General features: G+C 45.4%; 1 protein-coding gene across 2 annotated transcripts in view; it reads right to left on the reverse strand.

The window, feature by feature from the left end:
• Nucleotides 1–25,195, reverse strand: part of HMG20B (high mobility group 20B) — a 448,306-nt gene that overhangs the window by 65,443 nt on the left and 357,668 nt on the right. For both annotated transcript variants that reach the window (XM_044306263.1, XM_044306272.1), the window contains one exon: nucleotides 3,733–3,865. In XM_044306263.1, coding sequence (XP_044162198.1) covers nucleotides 3,733–3,865 — 133 coding nt within the window. The remainder of the gene's footprint in view (nucleotides 1–3,732; nucleotides 3,866–25,195) is intronic.

Consider the following 25,195-nt stretch of genomic DNA (forward strand, 5'->3'; position numbering starts at 1 on the left):
GCTTTTCTCCTCCTGTGATGTGTGCACGCAATGCGTGTGGCAGCGTGATGCACCTCCCACCTGGCATCTTTACCTGTGTATCGTGATGTCACGTAATGAGGGACGGTGCGATGTAACGCTCTTTTCATTTGGTTCCTTGGTACTTTTTTGCCATTAGCAGTCTATATGTTTTTGTCCCTGTTTTATGCGCAGCACATCTAGTCTTGATACTGTTTTTTCTATGACTGCTGGGAACAATTTTAAGATTTTTGTCACTCATGCATATAATGTTGCAACATATGAGACTCATCCATACTGATATACGATAATAAATAGCTGTGTATTATAATACAAATATGTAGCCCGTGCCCCTCTAGGATGGTGTCTTTCTTTGCTGCTACCTTCTTTTTAGCTACAACGTCTTTTATATACTGTATGTACTATTGTGATTTCAATAAAATATATTTTTGTATTGATACATTGTGAGCTCCAATTCTTGTAGGTTTTGTGTTTTAATGTAGGAGCTGGTACTCTTATTTTTTTCAACTGTTGGACCCCTGAATCTGCCGCAATATGTATTGTATATACTAACTGTAGTTCTGGCATGTGGGCTAGTTTTGGTCTTGCGTTTATATTAACCTTTTTTTTGGCCAGGCCTGCCCCTTCTTTGGGTACAAAAGGAGCGGCGATGCTGAAAAAAAAAATCTAGATTCTGATGGGAAGCCCTTCTTTCTATCAGATGACTTGTCTAAGATGTCATCTAATACTGAACCAAAAAGCCTGTCCCCCTCACAGGGAATACTACATAGCTTGCTTTTTGTTGTCCCCAGACCAGGACCTTAGCCAAACAGACCTTCTGGCAGAGTTCAACAGGGCCGCAGATCTGGCAGAAAGCTTGACCAAGCCAGCAGAGGCATCTTATAAGAAACTAGTAGCTTGCTACAACACTGGAAGGGAGGTCATGATATCCTCTCCAGGAGTACCTGCAAGTAAGTGTTCCTCTAACTGAGATAGCCATAAAGACAGGGTCCTGGCAGTGTAGGTAGCAACAATACTGGGCATTAACATGGAGGTTCATGTTTCCCAAGACTTCTTCAGAATAGACTCACATTTTTTATCCATAGAGTCCCATAAGAGGCCTACATCCTCAAATGTCTACCATGGGAGTTTTATCCCAATGGGCTGAATCCCGCTCACTAAAAGGGTATTTTCATTTGAATACCCTAGAGATTCCTGATATTCTCTCAGGTTACTTTCATTCGTCTGCAATCAATTTCTTTATACTTTCATGGACTGGGAATACACATTTTTTCTTATCCCCTAGACCTTTAAATATCTGGTCCTGAATTGACTGGGGCTCTTTTGACTGCTTAATGTTCATGGTAGACCTGATAGACAGGGGTCTACCCGATTCATCATCTGAAAAAAACAAGTCGTAATCGGAGAAGACTTCTCCTTCATCAAAATCAACATCCAGAGGCGCGTTAGGAATACATCTGGAGGTAGAGGGTCTCTGAGCAATTACCGCTATTTTAGCCTCAATGGAGGAGCTGACTTCCTCTTTAATGATGGATTTCAGGCTCTCCACTAAAGATGGGTTCTTCTCAGCCATAATATTATCTGTACATCTCTGGCAAAGGGGTTTCTATATGTTGCCGGCAAGCTGTTTTTTACAGATGGCACATTTTTTCTTTAATGAAGGTTCGCCACTTTTGCAGGCTCTGCCCTGCAATAAAAACCAACCCCTTCAGGAAGAGTTTTGGAATGATTAACTTAAGTAGGAACCCTCACCATGAAAACCCCAGTGGTGCACAAAAGAAACTTTGCAAAAAAAGACGCATTACTAAGGAGGAGGCTTACTGGGCTTAGAGCCTTTGGAGGGTCTGTGGACATGTCAGCAGCCAGGGACATGGCTTCTCCTAGACACTGATTCTTCCACGCTGATGAGGAACGGCATTCTTTATCTGGGCGGCATTTTCAGTACTACTTCCAGATCACGTGGCACAGTGCACATGCTGCTGTGCGCCCGCGCCCATGTGACCTATTCTTCCGAGACTCCGGACCAGAGTCTCGTAATGCCGGCTTACTCCCTTAGCTGCCGCGCATGGAGGCACAGTATCGCCGGGGGCTGCCTGTGATTCGCAGGACTTATGCCTAGACGCCGGAAGGGATTGTATCTTGCCCCGGACCCTGATGCCCTGCTGAAGCCCTCCTGACGGACCCAGAAAAAAGGATGCACAAAATCTTCCAAAGCAGGAGGGAACCCCTGCTCTATACTCCATCCCCCGAGGGACAGGAAACAACTGGAGAAGCTTTTAAATGATTGTTCTCCACGTTGTTTCCTGTCCCTGGGAGGCGGGGTATCCTCCTGTTTAGTGCCGTTGGGGGCGTATGGAAAATATTAAGTTTTGTTTGTCTGTTAGAAGTGAAATTCTGAAAATTCATCTCCATTTTCCATTAATTCTTGTGGATCACCTAAAGGGTTAACAAAGTTTGTAAAATCCGTTTTGAATACCTTGAGATGTGTAGTTTCTAAAATGGGGTCACTTTTTGGAAGTTTCTACCCTAGGGGTGCATCAGGGGGGCTTCAAATGTGACACGGCAGCTTAAAATTATTCCAGTGACATCTGCCTTCCAAAAACCATATTGCGTTCCTTTCCTTCTGCGCCCATTCCGTATGGCCGTACAGCAGTTTACGACCACATATGGGGTGTTTATGTAAACTACAGAATCAGGGTAATAAATATTGTTTTGTTTGGCTGTTAGCACTTGCTTTGTTACTGGAAAAATGGGAATAAAATGGAAAATCTGCCAAAAAAGTGAAATTCAGAAATTTCTTCTTCATTTTCCATTAATTCTTGTGGATCACTTAAAGGGTTAACAAAGTTTGCATAATCAGTTTTGAATACCTTGAGATGTGTAATTTCTAAAATAGGGTAATTTTCGGGTGGTTTCTATTATGTAAGCCTCACAAAGTGACTTCAGACCTGAACTGATCCTTAAAAAGTGGGTTTTGGAAACATTCTGAAAAATTTCAAGATATGCTTCTAATCTTCTAAGCCTTCTAAAGTCCCCAAAAAATAAAATGGCATTCACAAAATGATCCAAACATTAAGTAGACATATGCGGAATGTAAAGTAATAACTTTTTTTGGAGTTATTACAATCTATTGTAGAGAAATTGAAATTTGCAACTATTTCCACATTTTTGGTACATTTTTTGTCTTCCGTCTCCCCTGGTTACAGCCACCACTTTTCTCAGGAATTGCGGTGGCCGCGCGTGCGCAGATGACTTCTTTTCTTCTCCCAGCCGGGCGCGCGCTGTACTGAACGCACACGCTGAGTCCGCGCATGCGCCCTGGTGACTTCTTCCTGGCAAGTATACTATACTGGCCAGGAAGAAGCCACCAGGGCGCATGCGCGGACTCGGCGTGCGCGTTCAGTACAGTGCGCGGCCCAGCCGGGAGAAGACATCAATCAAGATGGAGCCCGCCCCCTGCTGAGAGCCGAAACCAGGAAGTGGACAGCGAGCCGGGAGCAGGTAAGTATAAAACTGCGTGTTGAGAAAACCCCTTTAATTTTACCACTATCATAAAGCAAAATACGTGACGAGAAAACAATCTCAGAATGGACTGGATAAGTAAAAGCGTTTTAGAGTTATTACCACATAAAGTGACATGTCAGATTTGCAAAAAAATGGCCTGGTCCTTAAGGTGAAAAATGGCAAGGTCCTTAAGGTGTTAATATAACTCACCTATTTATTCTGGAAAGAATCTCTTTTAGCTGAATTACCAAATTCTCATGTTGGGCTGGGTTACCTTCTATAGCACTGTGGAGCTTAGCCATGTAAACATCAAGGTTGCTCATTGTTGGAGTCTCTCCTGTTCCTATAAAGTAGGAGGGGGGAAAAAAGCAACATTTAATATCTACATAATGACTGTGTCCGGAGTACAGATTTCAAGTTTATAATCATGTCCTTATGGGCATTATAGCTACCTTTTTCTACTGGGGAATCACCAGGTAGAACACAGTTATGCCTTATGACCGGTCAAGGTCAATGCAAAATAAATTGATTTTTTTACTCACTTTAAATCCTTCACTTGCTGAACTCAATGGCATAACCAATATCAGAGGTATAGGCCCAGATACTGGGAGGGTAGTATATCAAATATAAACCAAAAACGTGTAGGCTCTACCAATTCAAGTTATAACCTGCCCACTAGGCTATTCAGTTTGAGCAAAAAGCAGTATGAAAATCAAAGGGGATGTTTCACGAAAAATATATATTTTTCAAACCAGCAGCTGGATCTGAATATTTTTCTAATTGCATTTCATTAAATGTTTAGTAATGCCACTGCATTAACTGAAATCTATCTGTATAGAGCCACCTGCTATTTGCCTTTTTCTAATTTCTCTGTCCAGCTCACTGAAGTTGACATACATGCTCAATGACATCCTTCAACAGACACCAGCTGCAGCAGAAAGCGCTTACCCCCTAAGCTGCCAGCTTGAAATAAAAATAGCAGAGCAGCTGCAGCAATGAATGGGCAGATAGGGCAATCTGCCACAAAGACCAGAATCATCGAACAGTGTATTGTCTTCCTGGTGCTCGAATTTGGCATATCAAGGATTGGGTTGAGAGATTATTGGGAGGGGTTGGCGATGTTCCAGTGGTCTTTAAGGAAGCTGGAGCATCCTTAAAAGGGGTATTCCGGTAACGCAACATCATTTTTTGAAAAACTGCATTAAGGCTTCAAGCTGTGACCCAACCAGAACCCATACCTATACATATAACCAGAGTTTCAAGTTACCTTGCAATCCATTTGCTTAGCTCCTGTGTGAGTCTGCAGCACACCTGTACCACGAGCCACAGCAGAAAAGCAGTGGGATATTAGGGAGGTTAACAAATGGCTCAAGAACTACTGTAGGAAGGAGGGGTTTGGGTTCCTGGAGAACTGGTCAGACTTCTCTCTCGGCTATAGTAGGGATGGGCTGCACCTCATTGGGGAAGGTGCAGCAATATTGGGGGAGAAGATAGCTAGAAGAGGAGGATAATTACATTATAGGAGGGAAAGATAGTGATAAAGACCTGGGGCAAGGTAATTAAACTGGGGGAGGAGTGGAAGGAGGGACGAGAACAGTTCATAAGAAAAGGTGTAGGGTAAAAAAATATACAAAAACCTCTTAATTGTATGTATACTAATAACCGAAGTCTGACTAATAAAACTAGTGAATTGGAATAAGTAATTGTAATGTAAAGCGAATTTGAAAGATTTGAGAATGAATAAGCATACGCAGGCTACATTAATAAATATATTTACTAAGTTATTAAATATACGATAACAATGAAATCACATACAGAATAATAAAACGTAAATAAACATCACTAGCCTAAATGGGGTGGAGACTCCATCAATCATGGCTGTCTACCCCGTTCAAACACATGACCGACACCCCAGGGTGTACAAGAGAGATAGGGTAAGTCATACTCACATCCTGCCTAGAATGGAGGGCCCATAAAATAATAACTTTCCAATTGTCATTCAAAAGAGTGTTTCCTCAGGGTGGCATAAAAATACCAATATTCAAAAAAGCAAAATTTGACCAGCTAAGAGAGGCCACTGGCCAAACTAACTGGGACAATGTCCTCAAAATGAGATATTTTTTAAAAGCATCCAAAACTCTAATTGTGAGAAGTACATACCTTATGGGAATAAAAGAGTGAGGAACAATAAAAAAAAATCTATGTGGAAAATAGAAATATAAAGGAAGCAATAAATGACAAAATTAAAGCATTAAAATAACTATAAAAGGAGGGTAGCAAGGAAGTATAGAAAAACTATAAGGAAAAAATGAATATGTTAAAAAAAAAGAAAAATCAGCTAGCTAAACAGGATTAATTTCCAAAGAGAGTAAAGCTACTTTCACATTAGTGGCAGCCTTCTCCGGCAGGCTGTTTCAGCGGGTGAACAGCCTGCCAGATCCATGCTGCTGCTAGAGCACACGTGCCGTCACGAGTCCACTCCGGCCCCACTGACTATAATGGGGGCGGGTCAGAGGTCCGGCCGAAGCACGGAAAACATGCCAAGAGGCGGCCGGAATAAAACTATGACATGCGGCCGGTCCTCCCTAATTATAGTCAATGGGGCCGGAGCGGACTTCCGGCAGGAAGCGTGCATTAGCGGCAGCACGTATCAGGCAGGCTGTTCACCCACCGGAACAGCCTGCCGGAGAAGGCTGCAGCTAATGTGACAGTAGCCATAGGCTAGGGCTACACGGCGAAATGTGTCACGCGACATACAGGGTACAAATACACATTTTGCAATGGTAGTCAATGGTGTCGCACTGCGACCACGACACAAGTCACACAAAAATCCATCCTGTCGCAGTATGTCACTCACAGTGCGACACCATTGACTACCATTATAAAAAAAAATTGAGCAACTTTCGTGCGACAAGAAGTTGCACGACAAAGGTTGCTGAGCCCAGAACTGTACACAATAATCAATGTGTGGTCTGACTAGTGATTTGTAAAGTGGCATTACTATGTTCTCATCACGTGCATCTATGCTCCTTTTGATGCACCCCATAATCTTATCGACCTTGGCTGCAGCTGCCTGACACTGGTTTCTACAGCTTAGCTTGCTGTCCATTAAAAGTCTTTTTCTATGTCAGTGTTACCATTTAGTATGTATGGGTGACTTGCATTATTCCTTTCCCATGTGCATAACTTTACATTTGTCAGTGTTAAAACCTCATATGCCAGTTCTCTGCTCAAGCTTCCAAGCTATCCAGATCCATCTGTAGTAGTATACTGTTCTAACGGACAGTGGGTAAGGACCCACTGTGCCAACTAACCAGTTTGACTTTGGGCTAAACCTAAGGACGTTGTACTGGCGGTTCCCTGGTATTCACCCATTAACCCCCAAACAGGGAATTGGACTTCGCTGCAGGGAACCAGCCAGTCCACTACCCCGTTGCTTAGTCCTGATGTAGTTGCCTGCTGACCCATAGGTTTGAGGCACCACGTACTAAGGCAAAAAGCATAGTCTGAACACAGTCCAAGGTCGGGGCAGGCAGAATGCGTACGTAAAGCACATCAAAGTTCCAAGGTCGGGGGCAGGCGGTAAAGAGCAGAATCGGTAAACAGAAAAGGTAAGGTACATGGGTATTCAGACAAGAGTTCACCTTTGCAGGATACTAGCAACTAGAAAACCCCAAAGCTCAGGTAAGGAGGTGGATTCACAGCGGAGCTAAATAGGGAAACATTTCAGCAACTCAACCAGCACCTGGACAGGGGGAGTAGGAACAGTCCTGAAGAGAAGTTCACATATTACCAGTCCACATTCATACAGGGAGAGTAGAGTGATGTCCACGCCTGCCCGGAACTGCAAGATAATAGCAGGCATGGCCTGTCAGTGTGACAACTGTCCTATTTCATGCTAATAAATTTACACAGTTTAGTTTAATCTGCAAAAACTGATATTTTACTGTGCAACCCTTTTACAAGATCATTAATAAAAATATTGAAGAGAATAGGGCCCAATACAGAACCCCGAGTATACCCCAATCTGAGTATATACCATTAAAAACAACCCGCTGTCTTCTATCACTGAGCCAGTTACTTACACACGAGCACACATTTTCCCCCCAGTCCAAGCATTCTCATTTTATGTACTAACCACTTATGTGGCTCACTATGAAATGTTTCATTGACTGTGGTCACGTCTAGAACTCCTCATAGCAAATTATTAAATTAGTTTAACAAGACCGATCCCTCACAAATCCGTGCTGATACAGCATTAAACGCTTATTTTCACTTAGCTACTCCAAGATGGCATGTGTTAGAAAACCTTCAAACAGTTTACCCACAACATATGTCAGAATTACAGGCCTATAGTTTCTAGGCTCTGTTCTTGACCCCTTTTTCAATATTGGTACCACATTTGCTAAGTACCAATCCTGTGGAATATTCCCTGTCATTAAAGTCTATGTACACCTTTGGGAGCAATTTTTTTAAATGATTGAATTGTACTCATTTTGAGCTAAAAAAACATTTTTTTATTTGTCTTGAGCGAACTTGTGTTTTCAAGTTCGACGTACAAGGTTGGGGTTCAGGTTATCTAAGAATTCCGTTATGGATTCCACTACCACGGACCATAAATTATGGTCCGTGGTAGAGGAATCCATAACGGAATTCTTAGATAATCCGAACCTTGCACGGCAAACTTGAAAACACAAGTTCACTCAACACTAGTATTTATTAAAAAATGTGCAGACTTTTTCTCTGTACAGCACTGAGTTGCTCTAGAAGCAGGATTTGACTTTTTCTCAATCTTCCATCAGCCAGTTTAAAGCAGCCCCTTATCTCTTATAAACACTTATTAAGCTCAATTCTATCTTACTAATAAGAAGGTGGCTTCACTCCTGGTCCCCGCACTGCCGCTGCTGCTTCTCCTCGACACCGGATGTTTTCATCCATGCACGGGGAGAAGCTGCAGCGGCGGTGTGGGGACCGGGAGCGAGGTAAGTATATTCCATGTGGGGGGTCTGGCACATGGGGGGACACTTTATACTTTTGGATAAGCCCTTTAAACAAGTGTGTATGACTTTTTAGTAATTTACAGATAAAGTTTATTAGATGACTGGCACAGAATGGCTCAGTATTTTTTTTTCTAAAGACCAATTGAAAAAAATATTTTTAGCCTAAAAGGAGTAAAATGCAATCATATAAAAGTGTGCCCAGGAGCTGAGACTGACTGCGCTGCTAGATGCCTGCTAGCGTCTGAGCTCCTTGCCAGGATCAGCCGAATATTCCCTCTCTACGCCCTCCATCTGTGCTAACCTGGGAAAAAATGGCAGGGATAAGCACAGGGATCTTACCGATGCCACTCCATTGCAGACAAAGCAACCAGACATGGAGAAATTCCTTAAAAAGAAATCTGCACCACCAACATCTTGCCCTGCTAAAATGGCACCTTAGCATGCACTCCCGTCCGACCCAGAAGATGACTCAGACTGCTGGTGTCTCTGATGTTTGCAAAGGTGCGTGCAGTTTGAGGAGACCCCCCGATTTCCAAGTCAGTCCTCCAGGACGTGTTAGAAAAAGCCTCACATATATTAAGGGACCTGAAAGACATTAAGGAGAACCTGCACCATTTAGCCCATACAGTCGTAGCGCAGGAGAGCACGCAAAAGGCCTTATTGGCCTACAAAGAAGAGACATGATTCAGGCCCACAAGATCCCTTCCTCTGGCTAGAAGACCAGGAAAACCAGAGCCAGAGCGTAACCTTAGAATCCGAGGCCTACCTGAATTTGTTGCGCCAGATGCATTGCCTAAGGCTGCAAAAGAAATCTTCACCTAACTCCTGGGTGCCAATAGGGCAGATTATATTGTTGTTGTAAGAATCCATAGGACCTCGAACTGCCGCAAGATGTTATTTTCAGCCTACTTAGTTTTGTGGACATGCCAGCAATTCTGAAATGCTGCAAAGAAACAGACCAGCTTCGCTATGAAGAGGCAGATATTTAAATGTACCAAGATCTTGCGGCCTCTACTTTGGCGAAACGCTGATTACTGGAAACCCTGAGAGTGTTAACACCCCCTTTTAATTGGCTTTACCCGTTCGGCTTAGCGATCATGAGAAACAGGCTGCAAATCACCATTCAGTCCCCTCAATACCTAAGAGCAGCCGGTATTCCCTGGGTATCACCCCTATCAATCTACCCTCATGGATGCCTGTTGATCAGGGAGACTGACTTCTCTCTCTCCGATACCCAGAAGCTCGTCTGGTTTCTTTATGGACTATCGATCTTTGGGATCTGCCGGTTGTGAGTATGGATGCCCTCCAGTTTTTCCTTTTTCTATTGGATCTGGACCTTGGCCTTCAGTTAGACTCAGACTTTTGTTTTGGTTTGGAATAATGGGCCGTAAACCTATTTGCGACCCCTAATCGGAACTTATGCTCCTGGGAAGTGACTCACTTTCTTCTCAGAGCAACCTTTCTATCGGGCGCTAGCTTTCAGGAACTGGGGGAGTGTATAGCAGCGCTGAGTTCTTTAGCTTGCACAGGCTTCCATACCTCTCTTGCTTCAGTGCCAAAGGGTTTCCCATGTTTTGCTGGGAGATTTAGTTTAATAAGGGACCTTCAGATGGACTTTGTTCTTTTGCTTTCTTGTTTTGCTCATTTTTGATTAGGGCTTTGGCTGGTTAATGTTTTCCCAATGATTCATTGTAGACCTATAGGTTTTCCACAGGACCCCATTCCTAGGTCGACAGTTCTATCTTCTGTGTCTCTTAGGTTCTTCCTAGTGACCAGGAGCTATGTGGAGTACTTTATCAGGTGGCTTAGGGTCCATTCACACGTCCGTTGTTTCTTTCCTGATCTCTTCCGTTTTTTGCTGAACAGATCTGGACCCATTCATTTTCAATGGGTCCTGAAAAAAAATCTGACATTGTGCTGTCCGTTTTTTTTCAGGACCCATTGAAAATGAATGGGTCCAGATCTGGTCCAGATCTGTTCAGCAAAAAACGGAACAGATCAGGAAACAAACAACGGACGTGTGAATGGACCCTTACTGTGTTTACTATGTGTACTGTTCTTTTCTCTTTTATTCATATTCTCCTCCTCTCCCATCTTATTCCTTCTTACCTTTATCTACTTCACCAACATGGTGTCTGCTATAGTCTCATCTTTAAACACAAAAGACCTGAATGAGCAACGGAAAAGATCCTGGGTTTTCTCCCTCCTTTGCAAAGATAAAACCCCCATTGCCTTTTTTCAAGAGACCCAATTTCAGACGGGAAGCCCTCTCTTCCTCCAAAACATTTTGCTCATTGGTTCCACAGCACACATACGTCTGCTAGAAGAGGTGTCGGTATAGCCTTGCATAAACAACTACCGTTCAAGCATACTGCCAACTTTGCTGACTCAGAAGGTTGTTACTTGTTTAAGGTCAAAATTGAAAATACACCAGTCACACTGGCTAGTGCAGTGGCTCATTTAGACTCTCAAAAAGCTGTCTACTTTGAAGGAAGGGGTTGCAATTGTCGGGGGTACTTTAACTTGCCTATTGAACCTACCTTAGACTCGTCCACCAAGAGCACACACATCCCCTATAAACTACTAAGTAAGCTCCAAAGAGCTTTTAAGGAACTACAGGCAAACTGACGTATGGTGGACTCTTAATCCCACAAACCTAGATTATGGCTTTTTTTTACCCCACATACCCATTCCACAGACTGGACTCTCGTTTTTTGTCCTCTGCTCATCTTGTACTAGCCAAAAATATAGGGAGTATCACCCTTTATTTGTCCGCTGCCCTGTCGAGCTTTGGTATACCCTCTCAATTTATCAAAGCAATATTTTCCCTATACGATACTAGAGATGTTGTGAACATAAAATTTTCCGTTCGCGAACAGCGAACGCGAATTTCTACAAATGTTCGCGAACGGGCGAACCGCCATTGACTTCTATAGGCAGGTGAATTTTAAAACCCACAGGGACTCTTTCTGGCCACAATAGTGATGGAAAAGTTGATTCAAGGGGACTAACACCTGGACTGTGGAATGCCGGAGGGGGATCCATGGCAAAACTCCCATGGAAAATTACATAGTTAACGCAGAGTTGGATTTTAATCCACAAAGGGCATAAATCACCTAACAATCCAATATTTTTTTTTAACAACGTGGTTTATAACATCAAGTGTGTGTATAAGATCAGGTATGATGTTGTATCGATCAGGTAGTGTAAGGGTTACGCCCGCTTCACAGACATTGACAGACCAAACTCCCCTTTTAATGCACCGCAAACAACCGCAAACAGTCCATTTGCCCAACCGCAAACTCCCCATTTGTACAAGGTTGGATACCAAGCTAGCCATGTCCCGTTGATGTAATTTAAGGTTTCTTCCTCCACCCAGCCAAGTACAACACCAAGTGTCCCGGAAAGGTGAATTGAATTGATTTTTCGAACGGGAAGATGGTTAAAAAAAACTGGCTCCCTCCCCTTTGTTTGAATCCACGGTCACTGCGTTTGTGCCGTGCAATTTACTGCCCCACCCGATATGAGTGCTATTTTCTATAGTTCTCTCTTCTCATCAGTTTAATCCCTGTTACGTCCCCAATCTGGGGTCCATTTATTAAATGGATTTTTCGAACGGGGAGATGGTTAAAAAATTGCTGGCTCCCTCCCCTTTGTTTAAATACACGCCACGGTCACTGCGTCTGCGCCATGCAATTTACACGGTCACACCCGATAGGAGTGGTATTTTCTGTAGTACTATTCTCATCAGTTTAATCCCTGTTACGTCCCATATCAGGGTGGGATTGCCTTTTGTGAAAAAAAATTTAGGCAGGGTACCTTCGACTGCCTTCACAGTGACAGACCAAACTCTGATACACCAAACTGAATTGATTTTAGGAACCGGGAGATGGAAAAAGCAGCTTGGTCGGTACTCTTACTCCCAAGTTGGGGCACTGCGCATACACGGAGCAATGTGCTGTGACACCATATATGAGTGGTGCCTTAACTAGTACTGTTCTTATCAGTTTAATCCCTGTTACGTCCCCTATCCGGGGACGTGTGTCGAATTGATTAACCATTGTCGAATTAACGAACCATTACGACATCCTGGAATAATTTAGTTCTGAGCTTTGTACTTGCTTTGCATTGGAATTGATGGGGATTTTTAAAAAATTTGTCTGCATTATTTCTAATAAACTATTAAGAGACTTTATTATGATTTTTTTATTTTTATGTATTAAAAACCAACCCATACAACTTAAAAAAATATATTTTATTTTTATTTTTTTCTATGAAAAAACATCCAGCCGATCGCTTTTGGTCTGATCATAATGAAGCAACGGCCTTATCATCTGGGGTGTGGCAACATTGCCAACACTCTCAAAGGTGATGATCGCTTCATTGTGATACGCAAGCCCCTTCACCACAACAAGGTAACGATCACAAAAGGGGAATTGACACTTGTATGTGCCTTTTTTTTTGTTTTGTTTTTGCAGCCACAGTGCAGCACCAGAGGCCAGAAAAATTAGGCATGTACACATGCCTGAAAAATAATGTTATTGTAGCAGTGGCCGTAAAAATGGATGTTTTCAAGGCAGAAAGGTGACTAAAACATTGCGGCTTGAACCCTAGTTGGTGGTGGAGAATTCACTAAAGTAATCCGGTATGCAGACATTAAATACAGCAGCGTGGGGACAATTTTGAGGCCAAGGCATGTCATCAGGCCTTTTGTTAGTTAAACGTATCCCCTACTGTCAGTCCCTTCGGGATCCATGCCTCATTTATCTTAATGAAGGTGAGGTAATCAACACTTTTTTGACTGAGGCGACTTATTTTGTCAGGCCAGAAGTTCTATCGCAAACTGGGATAGTTCTGGCCACAGGTCAAGCCTGCACACCCAGTAGTCAAGGGGTTCATCGCTCCTCAGAGTGTTGATATCTGCAGTTAAGGCGAGGTAGTCTTGCAGCACGCCAAACCTGCAGGGTATTAGCGACAGTGAGGTCACGGTATGGGCAATCGAGGGTAACTCACTTTTCGGAGGACCCTGGGCAGGCATGCGACAGTGAATGAGAGGCAGACACTAGTTCCTCTGGGGCACACTCTGGGTGTAGAGACCTGGCCTGATGTTGGGTGAGGTGCCCTGGTTCTTGCAGGTGTTTAGAGTGCCTGAAGCAAGGTCCCTTTAAGGATCGTGACGCCAGTGCCTGTAACGGTGGCACACCGGTTGGTAGGAATAGTAATTGAGGTACACATGTTGTATGGTGAACCAAACGTTGCTTTACTTGAAAACAGTCCAACTTTGTACAGTCAATTACAATGATTAATGAAGATGCAGTGCCTTGAACAATATGTCCCAAGCAGGCTTACTTCACAATGATGGCAGGTATTAATCACGCAAGATACTTGGAGGGCAAACAGTTAATGCTTTGCAGTGCAATGCTGCTCTATCCCCTCAGCTATTCTAGCTGGCTGGATCCCAAGGCCCGGATGCCTAAGTGCTGGCTTAAATCCTTGGTATAAATTCCTTCCTCCAGTATAGACAATTGCTCTTCACTTTATAGTGTTTCTGCCCATCAGGTTACTAATCTGTGCTTGGTTGTATTCTCCTCTCTTGGTAGGGAAACTGCAGGTTGCTCCCAGGAGGTGCTCTCCTACTACTGCGGTATCTCAACTGATCTAAGCTTAGCCTCCGGAGCTTCAGGCTGACAAGGTGACTCCTCTAGTCCCCTGGAATACACTAACTCTCCCCTGTCTGGGCCTTCCTATATATATCTAGGGCTCTCTAGCTCCCTCTAACGTCTGGGAGGCTAAACTGCACCCTGACAAGCCTAACACCCAGATAACACAGGGAAATACAACACATGACAGTAAATGCAATAAACACATTAACCCTTGTGTAGTGCCCACCTTTACCTAGTGGGACACTACAGACTGCTACCTGTCGGTCGAGTCGTTCTGGATCCCGAAGGGCTGTGGCGATAGGTAGGACTGAAAAAGCTCTGCATGTCCTCCATCAACAACACATCTGAAAAGTGTCCTGTCCTTGCCGCCGTGGTAAGAGGAAGATTACTTTCCCCTCTTCCCCTGTTAGATTCCCGCTGTGCTGCGACATCCCCCTTATAAGCTGTGTAAAGCATATTTTTTTGTTTGGTTTTGAACTGCTGCATCCTTTCTGACTTCTGGTAATTTGGTAACATTTCCACCACTTTATGCTTATACCGGGGGTCTAGTAGCGTGGCCACCCAGTATAGGTCGTTCTCAGTCATCCTTTTTATACGAGGGTCCCTCAACAGACATGACAGCATGAAAGACCCCATTTTGCACAAGGTTGGATGCCGAGCTACTCATTTCCCGTTCCTCCTCCTCACTGATGTCATTGACGGTTTGTTCTTCCCCCCAGCCACGTACAATACCACGGGTCCCAGATAGGTGACAACAACGATTACCCTGGGATGCCTGCTGTGGTTGGTCTTCCTCCTCCTCAAAGCCACATTCCTCCTCTGCAAATATGTGGCCACGGGATGAGAAAGGCGCTCATAGGGTAAATAGGTAAAGATGAAAAAGCGTTCTTTAATTTAAGATGAGTATGTGCTGCTCACCTGTTTAGGTTGCACCGATTGGGTGCAACCGTGATGAAGGTCCGCTGGATTAGCTAGGTATCAGGTTAGAGCTGCCGCGTCCAAAAGGAACCAAGGGGCGAGGGCCAAGTCGCCACTTCGTTGATTACTAGAAATACTGACAGTGCCTGTCACGACCTTTGTGGTCTGGCAAGCTGGTGGACGTGAGGCGCAAATCACAACCGGTTTTGACAAGTACGGGTTTATTGAGAGAACGCGTTTCGGGGTGCGCATGACCCCTTTATCAAGTCTGGTGTACTGCAGCTGCAGGTGCAGCTGGATGTTTGCTGTTCGTTTAATGCTCCCCGGTCACTTTTCCTGACAATGTAGTACAATGCTTTGCCAGAGATGAATTAGATCTGGCTGAAGTGCTGTGGCTTTGCTATTATACTTGGTTAGGCAATGCTGTTGCGGTGGTGAGGCTGATGTAGCTGGGGTATTGAGACCCGGCTACTGCACGTGGTGCTTGCTGTAAGGACACAGGGAGCAGCAAGCACCACGTGCAGTAGCCGGGTCTCAATACCCCAGCTACATCAGCCTCACCACCGCAACAGCATTGCCTAACCAAGTATAATAGCAAAGCCACAGCGCTTCAGCCACATCTAATTCATCTCTGGCAAAGCATTGTACTACATTGTCAGAAAAAGTGACCATGGAGCACTAAACGAACAGCAAACATCCAGCTGCACCTGCAGCACACCAGACTTGATAATGGGGTCATGCGCACCCCGAAACGCGTTGTCTCAATAAACCCGTACTTGTCAAAACCGGTTGTGATTTGCGCCTCACGTCTACCAGCTTGCCAGACCACAAAGGTTGTGACAGGCACTGTCAACATTTCTCCTCTGACTCCTCTTCCTCATACTCCTCTTGCAGCGTTGCCGCAGGTCCGGCAAGCAATGATGACAAGGCTGTTTCTGGTGGTGATGGTGACCACAACTCTTCCTCTTCCTCTTCACGCTCATCTACAGCCTGAACCAGCACTCTTCGCAGGGCACACTCCAGGAAGAAAACAAATGGATGAGGTCGCTGATGGTGCCTTCGGTGCGACTGACTAGGTTTGTCACCTCCTCAAAAGAACGCATAAGCCCACAGGCATTGCGCATGAGCGTCCAGTAATGTGGCAAAAAAATTCCCAGCTCCACAGAGGCTGTCCCAGCACCCCGGTCATACAAATACTCGTTGCCGGCTTTTTCTTGTTGGAGCAGGCGGTCGAACATTAGGAGTGTTGAATTCCAACGTGTCGGGCTGTCGCAAATTAAGCGCCTCACTGGCATGTTGTTTTAGCGATGAATGTCTGAAAAGTGCGCCATGGCCGTGTAGGAACGCCTGAAATGGCCACACACCTTCCTGGCCTGCTTGAGGACGTCCTGTAAGCCTGGGTACTTAGACACAAAGCGTTGTACGATGAGATTCAACACATGTGCCATGCACGGCACATCTGACAACTTGCCCAAATTCAATGCCGCCAACAAATTGCTTCCATTGTCACACACCACTTTGCCGATCTCCAGTTGGTGCAGGGTCAGCCACTGATCCACCTGTGCGTTCAGGGCGGACAGGAGTGCTGGTCCGGTGTGGCTCTCTGCTTTCAGGCAAGTCAAACCCAAGACAGCGTGACACTGTTGTATCCGGGATGTGGAATAGCCCCTGGGGAGCTGGGGGGATTCAGTGGATGTGCAGCCAGACGCCGCAGCAGAAGAGGACTCAGCCGAGGAGGTTATGGAAGAGGATGGAGTAGGAGGAGTAGAAAAGGTGGCAGTAGGCCTGCCTGCAAGTCATGGGGGAGTCACCAACTCCGCTGCAGTCTGACTGTGCCACTAGCTCCTTTCGACGAACTCCCCCTGCTTCCAACTCGTCTCCTCCTTCTCTCTGTCTCCCCTTCTGAACTTTCCCCCTCTTCTTCTCTTCGAGCAGGCACCCACGTAGCATCCTGTGTATCTGACACCTCAGCAAAGGAAGCAGCACCGGGTACAACATCATCATCACACTGTACGTCCATGTGTGTAATGCTGCCTGACTGAGACATATCCCTGTTATCTACATCTGGCAATAATGGTTGAGCATCACTAAATGTCATCCAACTGATGTGTAAATAACTCCTCTGAGGGGTCAAGTGAAGCAGCTATGGTGGTAGTGGTGGTGGTGACGGCGGGCGGGAGAGTGGTAACTTGAGAGCAGGTGACCAAAGCTGAGCTGAAGGAGGATGGTGCGTCAAGGTTCTTAGCGGAAGCTGTTGAAGATTGGGTGTCCTGTGTAAGCCAGTCAACTATTTTCTCAGAATTTTTTGGGTTCAGGGTACGTGGCCTCTGAACACTGGGCATTATTCCAGGGCCAGTGGAAATCACAGCACGACGGCCACTGCGGGGTGGCCTGCCTCTGCCTGTCATTTCTTTTTTTTTTTATGTGAAGTGGTACTATGTGTGCAAGGTACTGTGCCAACCTATATAAGTGGTGGGCACTGGGCAGTGGATACAGTACAGTATGTGTGGGCCTGACACACACGGGCTTGCAAATGTGATTATGTCACAGAAAAATATTAAATATAATTTATTCTTTTTTTATCTGCAAGGTATTTTCAGTCACACCCTGTATGAATGGTGTGCAGTACACACAGTGCTGTCTGTGACTGAGCCTGCAGCCTCTCATACACAGGCAGCCAGGCAACTGCAATATATATATATATATATATATATATATATACATACACACACACACACACACACACACACACACACACACATACACACACCTAAAGAATTATTAGGAACACCATATTAATACGGTGTTGGACCAAATGGAGAAATTGAGACTCATCAGACCAGGCAACATTTTTGCAGTCTTCAACAGTTCAATTTTGGTGAGCTCGTGCAAATTGTAGCCTCTTTTTCCTATTTGTAGTGGAGAAAAGTGGTACCCGGTGAGGTCTTCTGCTGTTGTAGCCCACCTTTCTTTCCCATTCTGACATTCAGTTTGGCGTTCACGAGATTGTCTTGACCAGGACCACAACCCTACATGCATTGAAGCAACTGCCATGTGATTGGTTGACTAGATAATTGCATTAATGAGAAATAGAACAGGTGTTCCTAATAATTCTTTAGGTGAGTGTATATATATATATATATATATATATATATATATATATATATAAAAATCACACTGATGTACCAGCCCTGAAAAGGGCTTTTTGGGGTGCTGTCAGGACGCTGTCCTTACAGCAGATGAATCTGTGGACACAGAACAATACCCTAGCTAACGCTTTCCCTATTGAATCAGCAGCAGCAGCAACACTCTCCCTCCTCTCACTGTGAATGCAGTTTCCGAATGAATCTAAAATGGATGCTGTCCAGGAGGTGGGAGGGTCTGGGAGGGAGGGTCTGCTGCTGATTGGCTGGAATGTGTCTGCTGACTGTGAGGTACAGGGTCAAAGTTTACTCAATGATGATGTATAGGGGGCGGACCGAACATCGCATATGTTCGCTGGGAACTATTCGCCGGCGAATAGTTCGGGACATCACTATACGATACCCCTTCAGCTAGAATTAAGATCAATGGCACACTATCCCCATCTTTCCCCATATACAATTGCACTCGTCAGCGGTGTTCACTATGCCCTGCTTTATTTGTCATTGTGATGGAAACTCTACTCCAACTAATTAGACAAGATCCGCAAATCCAAGGGGTTGAGATTGCTTCCCATTCTCAACTGATAATCTGCTCATTATGACCTCCAATTCCCAAATGGCCTTCTCCAAACTGGTGACTATATTCCAAGACTTTGGTTTTATTTCCAATTTCAAAAATAATTATATCCACTATCCACCCGTTTCTCCTAGACATATAAAAGTATTTGATGCCTTGGAACCAACATATCTACAAACCCAGATGAGCTTTTCTCAATTACGCCCCTTTTCTACAATCGGTACAGACTCTGAAGATCCTATTTATCTCCTGGATAGGACGAAAAAAAAAAAAAAAAAACTCTCAAAATGTATGTAGTCCCCAAGTTTCTTTATTACAGACTGTCTTCATTTGGTTTCCTCCCCTTTTTTTTTTTTTACTGAAGTGCGCAAGCTGTTCTCCACTTTCATCTGGGGCATGGGCTCACCTACAATTGCTTACTCTGTCCTTACAAGAAAAAAAAGAAAAAAAGATGTGGGGGCTTTGACCTACCAGACTTGCATCTATACTATAAGGCAGTGCAGGTGAGCAGAGGATTATCCTTACTTTCACCCCATTCCCTTGATTTATGCTGTGACCTACAACGCCATCTCCTAACCCTGCAAGAAAAAAATTCCCTGTGGGGAATTTCCTTTTTCTCACCTTCCACCACTGGTAAGTCCCCTGTCATAAGGAGCACCTTGGCGGTCTGTTCTTCATTCTTCAAGACATCAGACCTTCTATAGACCTATCTAAACCCCCAGATTAGAGAACCTTCTGGGGTATGGGAACTTCTATCAAATGTCCCTGTGAAATATATTTTTCCTGACTCTGGGACAAAGTTTTATTCCTACCACGAGTGACGGTAGCACCATTTATGCATCTTCTAGATTTCCATAGAGATGTCACCATCATATGAACCCTTATGCTCGTTGTCTTGGCCAGAGAAAAAAAATCATCCCCTCAATGTCTATTGTCCCTCTCCTACAGATCCCTCGTGTCCGTGTGTCCACCCCCCCCCCCACAGTTATATTTTGAGATGCATGGGAAAGGGAACTCAGTGTCACTGATCTTGAAAAGGCTTTTATCCTCACACACTCCCATGGATTGAATAGATGTAGCAAGAAACACGAGAACTTATATAAAAGTCACTGGCCAGGTGGTACAAGAACGGGGAATTCCTTCATAGGGTTAATGCAGACATAACTGATGCATGCTGGAGGTATGACATGGGCAGGGGTTCCCTTTCACATCTATGGTGGACCTGTCCACTAATACAACCTTTCTTGACCGAGTTAAGAGTAGGGTTGAGCGAACACCTGGAAGTTCGGGTTCACCAGGTTCGGCAAAACTTTGCCGCAAAGTTCGGGTCTCAAACTTTACCCCGAACCTGAACCCCATTGAAGTCAATGGGGACCTGAACTTTAGAGCACTAAAATGGGTCTAATAAAGTCATAGAAAGGGCTAGAGGGATGCAAAAGGAATACAAATAGGGGTAAGAGCAGGACAATTGCCCTGCAAACAAATGTGGATAGGGAAATAAATTAAAACAACATAGAATTTAAAAAAAAAAATGTTAAAAATAAATGTTCTTGAACTAGAAGGCGGAGGTCAAAGTGGAGTAGGAGGTTGAGGTGGCGGTGTAGGTAGAAGCGGTGGTGGAGGTAGCCAACACTATTTTTGGCAATTTACTTGTCTATTTTGCACAAGGTACAGACAAATCCTATGGGATCCATGCCTAGTTCATTTTAATAAATGTGAGCCTGTCCACATTGTCTGTGGACAGGCGGCTGTGCTTGTCTGTGATCACCCCCCCACCGTGCTGAACACATGTTCGGACAATACACTGGCCGCAGGGCAGGCCAGCACCTCCAAAGCGTAAAGGCCAATCTCAGGCCATGTGCCCAATTTGGAGACCAAGAAGTTGAATGGGGCAGATCCATTAGTCAGTACGTGTGCACACGTACTGTTCCACCATGTTGCTGAAATGCTGCCTCCTGCTAAGACGTTCCTTATCAGCTGGTGGTGCTAGTTGTTGTGGCGTGCTGACACATCTTTTCCACATTTCGGCAATGCTAACCCTCCCTTCTGAGGTGCTAGCGGTGCCCCAGCTACGTTGGTGACTTTTTCCTCATCCTCTGCCTTTCGGTGTCAGGTGTAAATGCCATCATCAGCGTGTCTACCAGCGTGCGCTTGTACTCGCGCATCTTCCAATCATGCTCCAGTGATGGAATTAAGGATGGCACGTTGTCCTTGTAGCGGTAATCCAGCAGGGTGGCCACCCAGTAATCAGCACTAGTTAGAATGTGGGCAACTCGGCGGTCGTTGCGCAGGCACTGCAGCATGTAGTCTCATGTGTGCCAGGCTGCCCAGAGGCAACTACAAGCTGTCCTCTGCGGGAGGTGTATCACCTGCGTCCTCTGTATCCCCCCCCCCACGCTCCAGTGATGCCCACGAGCTGCTTTGGGTGCTGTGAACACGGTTCCTCCTCCTTATCCTCCTCCTCCAGAACTGTGCCGTGGCTGGACAATTTTGTACCTGGCCTCTGTTGGTGCAGGAACCCACCCTCCGAGCCACTTGTGAATGACTGGCCTGACAACGGTGGAAATTATCCCTCTTCCTCCTGTGCCACATCCTCTTTCATCATCGCCCGAAGCGTTTTTTCAAGGAGACATAGAAGTGGGATAGTAACGGTAAGGACTGAGTCATCGGCACTGGCCATGTTGGTGGAGTACTCTAAACAGGACAACACGGCACACACATCCAGCATGGAGGCCCACTCGTTGGTGGTGAAGTGGTGCTATTTCGCAGAGCGACTCACCCGTGCTGCTGCTTGCACAGTCTCTCCAGCATGTGCAAGGTAGAGTCCCACCTTGTGGGCATGTCGCATATGAGGCGGTGAGTGGGAAGGCCGAAGTTACGCTGCAGCGCAGACAGGCTGGCAGCAGGGTGAGAACGGCAAAAGCGCACACAGACAGTGCAGGAACCTCTGTACCACCAAATTAAGCACATGCGCCAGGCAAGGGATGTGTGTCAAACCGGCTAGGCCCAGAGCTGCTACGAGATTTTGCCCATTATCGCACACCACCAGGCCAGGCTTGAGGCTCAGTGGTGGCACCAACCACTTATCGGTCTGTTTCATGCCCGAGCTCCTGCGCGGTGTGGGTTTTTTCCAAAAAACAGATGAGTTTCAAAACAGCCTGTTGTCGTTTCTCCCTGGCTGTGCTAAAGTTGGTGGTTAAGGTCTTACGCTGACCAGATGGGGAGGCGGTAGAGGAGGAAGTGGAGGAGGAGGCAACAGGAGGCAAAGAGAAACGTCCTGCAATGCTCGGTGGAAGAAGGACATGCGCCAAACTGTTATCCGCCTCAGGCCCAGCCACCACTGCATTCAACAAGTGTGCAGTTAAGGAGATATAACGTCCCTGCTCGTGCTTACTGGTCCATGTATTGGTGGTTATGTGGACCTTGCCACAGATGGCGTTGCGCAGTGCACACCTAATTTTATCCGCCACATGGTTGTGAGGGGCGGCAATGGCTCGCCAGGAAAGGTAGTGGTGGCTGGGAACCACGTATTGTGGTACAGCCACCGTCATAATTTTTTTTTTTTTTAAGTTTCCGGTCTCCACCAGACGGAATGACAGCAGGTGGGTAGGGGGGTACTTCCTCTTTCTCTCCAGTGTTTAGTAGATTGACAATTGAACGCTTCAATGGGACATTGTGGAGATGATTGGTGACTGACGTGGTGGCGTTGCTGCCATATCCTCTGTTTGCGGGGTGGCAGGTGCCACTGTCACTCAAGAAAGGGAGGAAGAGGCTGAGACTGCAGCAGAAGAAGGACCAGGAGGAGCCTGAGATCTTTCGTGGTTTTTGAGGCGTTTACTCCACTGCAGCTTGTGCTTTGCATTTATATGCCTGGTCATGCAGGTGGTGCTCAGGTTTTGAACATTTATACCTCGCTTCAGGCTCTGATTGCACAGCGTGCAAACCACTTGCGTTTTGTCGTCAGCACATTGTCTGAAGAACTGCCACGCCAGGGAACTCCTTGGAGCTGGCTTTGGTGTGCTCAGTCCATGGGTGTGGTGCCACTCCGATTTTGCACACTGCTCCCTCTTTTGCTGTGCGGCTGGTGCTGTGTGACCACCAGCTCTTCCTCTGAACTGCACACGCCACTCGCATGACCTTGATTCCATGTGGGGTCTAGGACCTCATCATCTTCCACCAACTCTTCATCCCTGCCCTCCTTGCCGGTCTGCATACTGCAAAAATCCGCAGCAGTTAGCATCTGTGTTTTGTCATCATCAGAGATGTGCTGCGGTGGTCCTCCCATGTCCACATCCTGAAACATAAGTGGTTGGGCATCAGTGCACTCTATCTCTTTCACTTCGGGAGCAGGGCTATGTGGACGGCCTTCGGAAACCCTGCCAGCAGACTCCTCAAAAAGCATAAGAGACTGCTGCATGAGTTAGGGCTCAGACTGCTTGGCTGATTTGCAAGGGGGCGAGGTGAAAGACAGATGCCCATGGGCTGCAGGTGCCAATTCTGTGCTTTCAGCAAGGGACCGGGTGGGAGACAATGTGAAGGAACTGGAGGCACTGTCAGCCACCCAATCTACTACCGCCTCTACTTGTTCTGGCCTCATCATTCGTACACCGGTTTTCAGGGCCTACAAAATAACTATGAACGTTCTGTCGCCTACGTGTACCTAAGGAAGGTGTTTCATTTGGGCGTGTAGGTGGCACAGATCAACCACGTCCTCTCCCTGCAACAGGAGATCCACCAACCCCAGCAGCACCACAACCAAGGCCACGTCCCTTATTTGATGCTCGACTCATTCTTTGAGGTCACCCACTGAACTAACAGACAGATTAACTATATCAATTTCCCTGTCACATATGCAGTGCAGGTGTACTTCATGCAATAAATGGGTATATGACGTGCACCTAACTAAAGGTGGATTAACTACAAACCGGATTCCAAAAAAGTTGGGACACTATACAAATCGTGAATAAAAACTGAATGCAATGATGTGGAGGTGCCAACTTCTAATATTTTATTTAGAATAGAACATAAATCACGGAACAAAAGTTTAAACTGAGAAAATGTACCATTTTAAGGGAAAAATATGTTGAATCAGAATTTCATGGTATCAACAAATCCCCAAAAAGTTGGGACAAGGCCATTTTCACCACTGTGTGGCATCTCCCCTTCTTCTTACAACACTCAAAAGACGTCTGGGGACAGAGGAGACCAGTTTCTCAAGTTTAGAAATAGGAATGCTCTCCCATTCTTGTCTAATACAGGCCTCTAACTGTTCAATCGTCTTGGGCCTTCTTTGTTGCACCTTCCTCTTTATGATGCGCCAAATGTTCTCTATAGGTGAAAGATCTGGACTGCAGACTGGCCATTTCAGTACCCGGATCCTTCTTCTATGCAGCCATGATGTTGTGATTGATGCAGAATGTGGTCTGGCATTATCTTGTTGAAAAATGAAGGGTCTTCCCTGAAAGAGATGACGTCTGGATGGGAGCATATGTTGTTCTAGAACCTGAATATATTTTTCTGCATTGATTGTGCCTTTCCAGACATGCAAGCTGCCCATGCCACACGCACTCATGCAACCCCATACCATCAGAGTTGCAGGCTTCTGAACTGAGCGTTGATAACAACTTGGGTTGTCCTTGTCCTCTTTGGTCCGGATGACATGGAGTCCCAGATTTCCAAAAAGAACTTCGAATCGTGACTCGTCTGACCACAGAACAGTCTTCCATTTTGCCACACTCCATTTTAAATGATCCCTGGCCCAGTGAAAACGCCTGAGCTTGTGGATCTTACTTAGAAATGGCTTCTTCTTTTGCACTGTAGAGTTTCAGCTGGCAACGGCGGATGGCACGGTGGATTGTGTTCACTTACAATGGACCACCCAGATGTGCTATGATGGACCACCCAGCTTTCCTAGGAGCAGAAGTGAGATTTCTACTAGGACTTGGTAAGAGATACAGAAAATGATATTTCATTTTATTAAGACTAATTTGATAGTGTGGGTGAAATTATACCATCTAGATTGGCAAATAAATACATAATTAAATTAATTGATCATCTCCATATTGAGATGTAGTTTTAGGATATTGTGAGACTTCGTTCTACCTGCAGAAGAATCAAGACTCATAATCTAGCAAAGCAGTAAATAATTGCTTAGATATATATATATATATATATTTGTGGGAGGAGCTAAGCGAGGAACAGAATAGGCATGCCTACGGACTGTCCTAGATCAACTGGCTGGAGTGTGCCCGGCGCCAGTGACGAGGTACGGCCTGAATAGTGGGCCACCTAGGAGGAGAGTATGAGAAAAGGGGATGGGAGGGAGGGGCAACAACGGGCGCCCTCCTGCTTGTAGGAGGGGGTTTATAAAGG

Source organism: Bufo gargarizans, chromosome 1 (genome assembly GCF_014858855.1).
Source record: "Bufo gargarizans isolate SCDJY-AF-19 chromosome 1, ASM1485885v1, whole genome shotgun sequence".
Classification (NCBI taxonomy): Eukaryota; Metazoa; Chordata; class Amphibia; order Anura; family Bufonidae; genus Bufo; species Bufo gargarizans.